General features: G+C 41.8%; 1 protein-coding gene across 1 annotated transcript; it reads right to left on the bottom strand.

Annotated features, from left to right (window-relative positions):
- CTSO (cathepsin O) lies at positions 1 to 9,489 on the bottom strand. Its single transcript, XM_054203387.1, has 8 exons — positions 9,091 to 9,489; positions 7,962 to 8,067; positions 6,846 to 6,979; positions 5,504 to 5,671; positions 3,901 to 4,022; positions 2,545 to 2,708; positions 1,994 to 2,086; positions 1 to 140 (listed from the first exon to the last, which is right to left on the bottom strand). The coding sequence occupies exons 1-8, from the start codon at positions 9,301 to 9,303 to the stop codon at positions 106 to 108; spliced, it is 1,035 nt and encodes a 344-aa protein (XP_054059362.1). The 5' UTR covers positions 9,304 to 9,489; the 3' UTR covers positions 1 to 105.
- Between the last annotated feature and the right edge of the window lie 495 nt (positions 9,490 to 9,984).

Genomic DNA, 9,984 nt, shown 5'->3' with positions numbered 1-9,984 from the left:
CAGTCATTTCTTACTTTAGAAAAGGTTGCTTTGAAGTATATCTTCACATAAAGTGTGTGCCAAACTATTATCCAAATGATAATCGTTGTCTTTGGCCAGCTAGTGTCAAACAAATACTGATGAAACCGTATCTGCTATACCTACAAATGAAACAAAAAAAAAAAAAACATTTTAAATAAATACTGGAAGTGGAGACTTGCCAGAAATAAGATCCCAGAATTCACATTCATATAATTCCCTCTCTCCATGCCATAAGAGTACGGACATGCATGACTGCTGGGGTGGAGGAGCAGGGAATGAGCTGCAACCCTTTTATTTCTTCCTTGCCTGACACTATTTTAGCTGTGCTCTACGCTCCTTCCCCCCTCTATTTTCATGTTCAAAACTTCAGATCCTTTTTGAGGATTCAACATTGGTCCAATCTGGGTGCTGAAAAGCCATCTAAACCTTGGTTTCATCTTTCCTTTTAAACACTTTCATTAGCAATGGATAGACAATATGAAGTTATGTAGCTGAAAGCTCACCAATAGACTGGACATCACTTATTTCATTACAAGACACGTTTCTGAACTCTCATATGCACACAAACACAGAGCAAACCAGGCTTTTATTCATGCTCAGTCCTTTTTGCATTGTTGTACTCCTTCCAGCACTAAAAGCGAAGTCTGACTACAGCCTGTGAAGGTGTCAAGGGGTGATGGCTCTCATACCCTCAAAAGTGGTGTCAGAGCCCCTCTAAATCAGAAGACAATTTCTGTGGGGGAAACAGAGCAACTACTGACCTTTGCTGGATTGTTCCTGTCAGACACGCTACAGAAAACGTGACAGATTCTGCTTTTTGAGAGAATGGATTTTGAAAATAACACGGCTGTTCCTCCTGACCACTTCTACACTTGACTTGCTTTAATTATCACTACTTCTAAATTTCTCTTTCCAAACAGTTTGTTTATACAACAAGAATAAGAACAAAAGTTTCAGCAACATGGAAAAGCTATGATTGGATACATTGTCCTGACCTTTACTGAGTGCAGGCAAACTGAATATTATCTATTCTTATTTGCAGAAGATTTACATCATCTAACACCTCTTACAAAGACTGAGAGAGCTACTGTGAAACATCCACGGAAGGGAAAGACAACAGAGGACCTACAGTGCTAATCTAACAGACAAAAATTCAATGGACACACAACACTTACTATTTAGTAGTCCAATCCCAGCAGTTTGGCTCAGCAATCTTTGCTGGTAAACAGGAGCTTCCTCTGCCTTACCTCCATATCCAGTCACTCAGAAGAAACTGAGTATGTAACACTACAAAACCCCCTCAAACGCCAAGAAAAATCTCATGCAGACAGTAGTAGGGCAGGAGATGGAACTAGCAATAGAAGTATACACCTCTATCCTACAAGAAAAGCCACAAGCAGGGTACGCAATTCCCAAGCACAGGCAGATCCACTTTCCATATTTTTTTGCTAAACTGAGCTCAAAGATAATTGCATCCACCAGACCAGGACAGCAGCTGTTCTACATACAGAGTACAGCGATGGCACTAACCTAGTCCATGACTAGGTTTGTCCATGACTTGTGCAAAGTATTCAGCACTGTCCCGCATGGCAGGGGGGCTGGAACTAGATGATCTTTAAGGTCCCTTCTAACTCTAACCCTTCTACGATTCTATTATACACGACTGTATACTCTACAATGCCATTACCTCCTACATGGTAAGGTACAATAGCACTTTAATTGTTATGCCTTATATGGCTTTACCATTGCATGGTGTTTTTCAATCATTCAACTATATGGCTTGGTTGAACTAGCAACCACTTTATTTACTTTTCCACCTGAACTCATCTAGCCTCTTTTGAAACATAGCAATGATTTGTATTTCCTCTCTGAGGATCCCATTATATTCGAATTATTATTATTATTACTTACGTGGAGAAACATATCCCAGCATGTGGCCTTTACCACTTTAATTATTTTTTGTCAGACTTACCACAGACGTTGCCGCCTATCTTAACACGAACATAGCCGTCTATTCCCCATGTAGGCCCCCACGAGTTCTGTACAATCCAGTAAGGGATACTACCTGGAAGAGACATTTTTGTCAACAAGAGACAACATAAGATGTGGGAAGCATAAAAACTTCTAACAACACTCTACAGAGTTACCGTTCTAGTACCTCATAGTGTCTGATGGTTTGATGATACAGTACAGTGAAACCTACTGCTGTTTGCATGGAGGACAGAGCTTATGCTCCAGTGTTGAACAGACTGGATATATCCTCTGCTAGCATAAAGACACATACAACTGTATTTGTGACTTTACAAGGACATGAAGTCCCGCAGAACTGAAGAAGTACAGACAAGATGAGCTTTTCTCCTGGGATCAGGATGCAGTTCCAGAACTGATGTGACACCAAACCAAACAGGTCTCACCAGAACAACCAGTTCTGGATTTTAATCACCTGCCCCACAGGAGACAAGTTTTAAGTAAGAGAAAAAACATAAAACCCACTGGGTTGAAGTTCAGTTGATGGAAACGTACCTGTTCTGTCAAAACCAGTGATTAGAACAGCGTGATTTGCTCTTCCACTGGAGCAGTGATATTGTATGATCCCACCAAGATAATCTTGCCAGCTAACTGCATCTACTGTTACTGCCAAAGGGCCCCAGTTAACAAGCATCCTCATCATTTCTTCTTCCTGACCGCTGTGAAAGAAGTGAGTGAGAATGACAAGTGACTTAAGTTAGCACATTAAAGCAATTGGAGAGGTACTAATCTATCTGTTAAGTACAATTTAAAAACCAAATAATTCAACTGTTTCCTATAAGTTCTATACACCACATAACATACATCAATGCATGTGTATTTCATATGATACAACACAATAATACAAATACAGGGCACACAGACTACGGGAAAGGTGCAGATCCAAAGATATGATGCTATTAAAAAGAAGCAGGTTTCTGGGTCAAGTCAGTGGGCAATGGTGAGCACTATGTACCTTTTATACATCACTCTTCTCAATTAAAAAACAGCGTCGGACAAACCTCAGTCTATATTATTTCCCAGTAGTTTTTCAAACATGCAGAAGTACCTCTCATATCATAGATAATAACACGCTAAAATATGTATCAAAACAAAGGACATTACCCCTCTCAGGCATTACCATTAGCGTCCTCATACAGTTTTACTTATGTAATATACTGGAACAGGAAATCTTTATCGCTGGCAAATACAGACTGGGAAAGCTGTAATTTATTTTAGTTACTTCTATCTGGCAGTAATTCAATTCTAGTCAAAATTATATTTCCTGTCTTGAAATTCAGTATGCAGCTGTATTGTACTGATAAAAATTAGAAAAAAACTTTCTTGCTACAGAAACCTTAAAAACTACCAGCTGCCTTGGCAAAATTCAGTTGACAACACTGTTTGCTAAGTCACAGACTGGAGGAGGATGCGGGCGGGTATGTAAACAGATGAATATTGAAATAATTGAATACTTCCTAAATTTTTCAACAAATTCCAATTACTATTGGTAGGATTCACCTTTTCTGATACTTAAGCAATGTAATGTGAACTTAGCATATATTTAAAATTGTAACTGACTCAACGTTCCAACTGTAACACAGCCAACTGAAAAGACCTAATTGCAAGACACTGACTTAAGCTTTCTAATTTGAACAAGTTTAGTGATGGCAGGGTTGAGTGGATTCATTGAGGCAAGCCATAATCCTAAAAAATGTTATGTATTCATTCTTATCCAGTACACAGCTACAGAACTGATGCAATCAACCTCATAACCTTTGGTTGGTCAATGCACTATTGGCTCTGTCTGACTCCACCGTTAGTGAACAGAAGGAAAAGTACAGCAAATAGAAAAGAATCAATAGCAGCTACCTGAAGTCATATGCAGCAAATCCTGTTATTGAAACTCCAAAATCTGAGTGACCAAAATAATGGCACAGTCCTGTCTGAGCTTTAAAAGTGTATTCTGAATCTCTCACAAGTTTTACTTTTGTCTGCAAGAAGATAAATGAATGAGAATTTAACGCATTTGACTTTAACACTATGCAGATCAAAACACATTGAAAATGACCACAAAACTCACTCAAAATTCATTGTATTCTTGGTGTGATTAGAAATTAGCATGAGAATGTCATGTTGGGAAATAAGTTATATACTATCTTTAGTTTCCTTGTTCGCAGAGAAAGCTTCAGAAGGCATTCAGAATTCTTTAAATAATGAACAGAATTTAAAAGGTATCTCTGGTTTAAACTAGTCTCATAAGCAATCTCATCAATTTAAAGACACAGAGACTGCGCATTCATTTAATGAATGACTATTCATTCTCTTCATATGACAGCCACACAGAAAATTATCCTTCCTTTGGGACAGTTCAAGAACCACAAACATCCCAAGAATAATTACATAAAATATTGAAATTAAGTCCAATTCTGCTATTAGCATCAAATCCTCATGCCAGTATATAATGTATTATAATGGCTGCAACAGTTCAAAGTCCAGCTACAAAGCTATTGCATCAACCTTCTATACTTCTTGTCTTCTGTAGTATAGTACATTTATAGTACATGTTGCCAAGTAAGAGGGAATTTTGCTTCAGAGGAATCCAGATGAATATCCTCTGTCTTTCTTGAAATGCAAACTTAAACGAGTTATCTAGACTGTTATTAGATGGGGTTACATGAATCTTCATCGATTACAGTTTCTTAAAAAGGATAATCAGCTTTTTCTGAGAACTTAAAAAAACTAAGGAATTCTTTTTATATTCTTGTAAATCAAACTGTTACCCTAGAGAGTACTTTTTATTTCAGAGATATTAAAATGTTTCTGCTTACATATGTTGTTAATACACACATTTCCCATGAATGAAATGTGTTAACTACAACTAAAGTAGAAACTATGTCTGCATTTTCATTGTTTTGGGTTGCAAGTGAAGCAAAGGTATTTATTCTGAGGTTCTCCTCACTCCTCTTTGATTTTACAGCGTTTGCAACAGAAACCACAGAAATCTGAAAGTTGAGTATCTCAATATCCCTCATTTTCCCTAGATGCTGGTGCCTAAACTGGAAACTCAAATCCACAAAATGACATATAGATAAATGGGTCCTTCTACACTGGTACTGTATATTTGCAGTTCCAACTGAATTCAGTGGAAGTACTGTAGCTTTCAAGGAACATTATTTCAGCCCCTGTGGGATGACTTGTTACATTCACAATAACACATAGAGACTATAAAATTCCAGTCAAGTTTCAGTTCTCTCTGGACAAGCTTTCTCTTGATTCCAGACTAAATAAATATGCTTACATATGTACACACATACGTATGTGCCTACCTACATACATATACACACATACATAAAAAAAAAACCAAATCAGCTGTACACTCCACCTTCCCCACCACTTTTCCTCAGTAAAAAAAAAAAAAAAAAGTTAATATGAAAGCTAAGGAAGGCTTCAAGATTTATGAAAAGTTTCAAACCTGGTTCAGCCAGTTCAAAGCACTAACAGTGGATCCCCCGCTGCATCCGTAATTATTGTATGAACAGTCAATAACCTGCTGTACGCTAAGTTCTTCCAGGTTATTTCCTTTAATTGCATAGGCAGACTCTATACTACCCACAACGCTGAAAGCCCAGCAGCCTCCACACTGGTACAAAGGGAAGGGAAATGGGAGAAAGAAGTCAGCTTTGTTTTTGAAGCCTGATATGAGAAGAAAAAAAGCATCAAAAAGCTCTTCTAATGCTCTTCATTTACTACATCATCCTTGAACTTCATTTTTGAGGCAATTATCAAAGAAATTTGATGAGCCATTTAAAATACCGAACTTTTTTTTCCCCCTGTGCTGCTCTCTGAAAGCTAGAAATGCATTATGGGTATCTTATTTCAGGGATTCCTTCCTGATTCATTTTTGCCCTTTACAGATAGGTCTGAGGATGCTTTTTACTGTGAGATATCTATTTTCTTAAAGAAAGATTAGGCCTCAGGATGAAATTATTTTTTAACCACATTAGTTAGTTTTTGAAAGGATGCACTTAAGGAGACAGTCTACAACTTCCTACAGTCCGAGAATTTAATAAAATAGATTCCAGTTTAAGAAAGAGTAAACTGAAATTAAACACAATAGAAAATTTCTTAGACAGTAACGGAATCTATACTGTAGTTCTAGGTTCTTTAAATTGCCACATTTAAAATAGGAATCAGAATTTATTTCTAGGCAAGGTCCAGGTTACACAACACGAAGCACAGAAAGAAAAGACACTGTGGATTTAACAGCTTGTTTGTTTCTCACCAGAGACCATAACCACTCTGTGATAAACTATAATCATGTGGAGTCTGGTTATCTTCCTATCATGAATGTATGCCCTGAGTTGTTCAATGGTAAAGATATGGGTGTTGACCAGCCAAGGGGATTCAATCATGAGAGAAAAAAACAGCAAAGGATCTATACCCATCCAAGTGAAACTGGGGAATGAGGTCAGGTACTGAACTTACCTCAGTCTCTTCAGAAAAATACAAAATACACATGGTGCAAAATATTTGCAGATTTAGTTAACTAGATCAAAAAATGTATTTCACAGTTTATAACTGCATGATTTCTAAATGCACAACTTTTACGTCTCATGCTTTTGTCTAATACCGCTTCATATAAAATGCTACATGACTTTGTGTATGTTCAACTGTCCATACTTGTGCCGGTGCTCCTTCGAGTCTTGAGGCAGTGCTGGTCCCTTCCAAAACCTTTACTGTGCCCTACAACGTACCTGCTGGAACTGTTTCTGAGCAGTGCTTGAGAACCAGGAAAGGAAAACACCAAGACTTACTGTTTGCTGATTTCTCACTTCTGCAATGACTTTCTTGTCCCTCCAGTCAAACTTCTTGGGCAAAGGTTTTTCCTTTCCCTTTAGCACTTTTACGTATCTGGGAAGTTTGTGAGGTATGCTTCTTAAGTAAATAGCTAAACACAGAATACAAACATCTATAAATCTACTAACTAAAAAAAAAAACCAACCAAAAAACCACAAACAACTGTTTCACTAGAAGCTATACAGGCAACTTTGATCAGCAGTTACAATCATTAGACTACATCTCATTCTCAAATCCATAGAAAATTCATTTATTTTAAAATAATCATTATACTCCAGAACGAATGTAAGTACCCCTACAGTCCTAGAAAGAACAGAAATATTCCATGGAGGGAATATGGGTATAATAACTATTCCATAAAACAGGTTTTGTTTGAAAATTTTCACATTTTACTTACTGGGAAAATATTACTTTATTTTAGTCAGGAAAAAGGGGAAAAATAAAGAGGAGAATAATGTAAAGATTCTGAAACACACTCAAATTGCTAGCTTTTCACTAAAAAAAGCTGCTTAATTACTTAAAATAAGAGAGGTGTGAAATCCCCCAATGAATAGAACGTATAACAGCAGACTTTAATGGCAGGAAGGGAAGGTTAAGTTAGGTATCAGACAAATTTTCTTAGTAAAAAAAATAAAGCATGTCATATTGCTCCTGAAAGTCACAGCTATCATTGTACAGCCTTGGATCTCCTAGCATTGATTGGATTGTAGTAAATTTTGTCTTGGAGTAGGGAATAGGAGCCTGGAGTACCCAAGAACCTTGTGTATTTTCCAATTTTACAACTGTTGAAACTGAAGAAGTCTTTAAGACCCAATGACTTCTCAGGCAAGAAGGCGGCCAGAAGAGTCTGCATACTAAATCATATTCAGGCTCTGGGCAATTCAACCTTGCAAGACTAAAGAAACATGAAGAGGACTGTTGCATCCTTCAGAAGTACTTACAGTTTGGTACCAGGCATTGTAAACTAGCTGACTACCAGCACTGGAAGAATCTGTAAATGTGAAAGATACGAGGTTCTGGGAAAGAATAAGAAAAATAACAGAAAAGGTATTAGCAGCAGCCAGAAAATGTACCTTTGAACTCTTCAGGAAACAGGTGAGAAAACTGATTTATTCCATAGAAGGCAGTTGCATTATCTTTCGATGGTGAATTCAGTAATCTAATTCTTTTAGCGCTTTCCTGACGGGAAAAAAATAATATTGTGGACATTATTAGGTTAGCAGTAGTCACAAAACCCTAAGAGCAGAAAAATAAAAGGTTAGCAACAGTAAACATGAATTTAGATAACAAGACAGCTGTTCACCTCAGATTCATCGTGGATTCCTATCGAACCAATATGAAAGCCATTAGACTAATTTCAACTACAAGAAAGATACCAAAAAAGCATTTGTAAAGGGCATGAAGGGTAAAAAATTGATATGAGACAGACAAAACAGGCAAGCTGAGAACAAACTGTGTCAAACTCATCTGATGCCCTTCTTTGACAGCACAACAAACCATGCGGTTCAGAGATACATAAAAATACCTTCAGATAAGAGTTACCCCTATCTTGCTTTATGGCCTAAAGACATTAAAAAAAAACCTTAGGTTTTAAATTACCAGTAATCCTAGATCTGTGAAAAAATGTTTTTAACCTACAAAAGGAAGACGGCCTGACACGCTCACAACATCATCTGCCGGCGCCGGCCCTCAGCCCCCCGCCGCCCCCTCAGACGGTCACCCCTCGCCGGGCACGACGCGGAAAGGGGGGCACCGCAGCGGGCAGTGTGGGGGCGCCCTGCCAGACCTTCCCAGTCGCCCCATTTCCCTGCAGAGACACAAGCAGAGCCGGAGCCGTGAGGCGCGGGGAGGGTGTGTGTGTGAAAACCGCCTCCGACCAAGCCGGGGTGCGAGGCGCCGGGGTGCGAGGCTCCTCGGTGCGAGGCTGACACCTGCCGTCAGAAACCGGGAAGGGGAGAAAAAGCAGCGACACCCCAGCCCCAGCCACTCGAGGGGAAGCCGAGCAGGCAAGGGCTGAGGAAAACGGAGCCGCGAAGGATGGCGGAGCGGGTTTCGCCACCTTCCTCCACCTCTCGCCCCCCAGTCAGCCGGGGAGCAGCGGCAGAGCGGCACCTCGCCATCCCTCCTCCTCCGGCGGAGCCCGCAGCCAGGGCCCGCTGTGTAGCGCGGACAGCGAGTGTAAGCGCGGGGAGGGACGCCTACCCGGAGGGCCGCTGCCATCGCTTCTTTCTCCCCGCCGCCTCCGTCCCACGGAGGGCGGCCCGGGCCACCGGCGCCGCCGCCGCCGCCCTCCTCCCCAAGCCGGCTGCCTGCAGGCGCCAGGAGGGCAGCGCTGCCCGCCTGCAGCAGGCAGCAGAGAAATGCCAGCACCAGCACCCCCATCGAGCGGCTGGGGCAAGCGCCGGGTCGCGCCATGCCGCGCCGGGCAGCGGGACCCGCTCCCTACCGGGTCCCCATCCGCCGCCCCTCCCCTGGCCGCCATGTCATAGCGGGGTGGGGCCTGGGAGGCGAGCCTCCACCCCGCCGAACTGTCCGGCCGGGCTGTTTTCGAAAGCGGAGAGGGGGCTGAAATCACCTTTCTTTCAAACCGCTGCTGGGAGGCAGCCGCCCCCCCTTCCCCCTGTAGCTGGCCTGGGGGCTGCCCCGCCCTGGGCCGGGCGGGGCATGAAATGGTGGCTGCACCGCCCACCCTCAGGGGTTGCGTTTGCTACTGCTGGCGGCCGGCCGGCCCGTCCCGGGATAGCGGCTGCCTCCGGGTGTCCCGCTGCCGGTTTTGCAGTGTTTCGGGCTGTCGGCAGCGCGTGGTGAAAGCCCGCGTTTCTGGCGGTGTTTTCCCGTGAGGGAGATGCACGGCGAGGCGCGCAGGGCTGCAGATGGGGGGAGAAGAGGCGCTGAGCGTTAACTATGAGGTTTAAAGTTAGTGCCAGGCCTTTGTTGAGAGGAAAGTTAGTTGGTACTTGCAAACCGGGCTGCCAGTAGGAAAGAGAAGGCGTAGTTTCTTCTTTGGGGCAGCAGAAATACGTTTTATAGGCTTTAGCAAGGGAAGGCGTCAGTGGGGAGAGAAGAGCACCCTGTGCTGCAAAGCCAGCGTCTGCA

Source organism: Rissa tridactyla, chromosome 5 (genome assembly GCF_028500815.1).
Source record: "Rissa tridactyla isolate bRisTri1 chromosome 5, bRisTri1.patW.cur.20221130, whole genome shotgun sequence".
In the NCBI taxonomy this organism is placed as follows: Eukaryota; Metazoa; Chordata; class Aves; order Charadriiformes; family Laridae; genus Rissa; species Rissa tridactyla.
The sequence above is the reverse complement of the archived record's forward strand: the minus strand, read 5'-3'. Positions and strand labels throughout refer to the sequence as shown.

What these genes read in the sequence shown, in the direction of transcription:
- CTSO (XM_054203387.1), bottom strand. Translation starts at nt 9,303, where the DNA reads ATGGCGCGACCCGGCGCTTGCCCCAGCCGCTCGATGGGGGTGCTGGTG. An exon ending in GTTTCCTGAAGAGTTCAAAG is followed by an intron (nt 6,980 to 7,961) that starts GTACATTTTCTG and finishes TTCTGTGTTTAG; the next exon opens with CTATTTACTTAAGAAGCATA. An exon ending in AAGTGAGAAATCAGCAAACA is followed by an intron (nt 5,672 to 6,845) that starts GTAAGTCTTGGT and finishes CCTTTGTACCAG; the next exon opens with TGTGGAGGCTGCTGGGCTTT.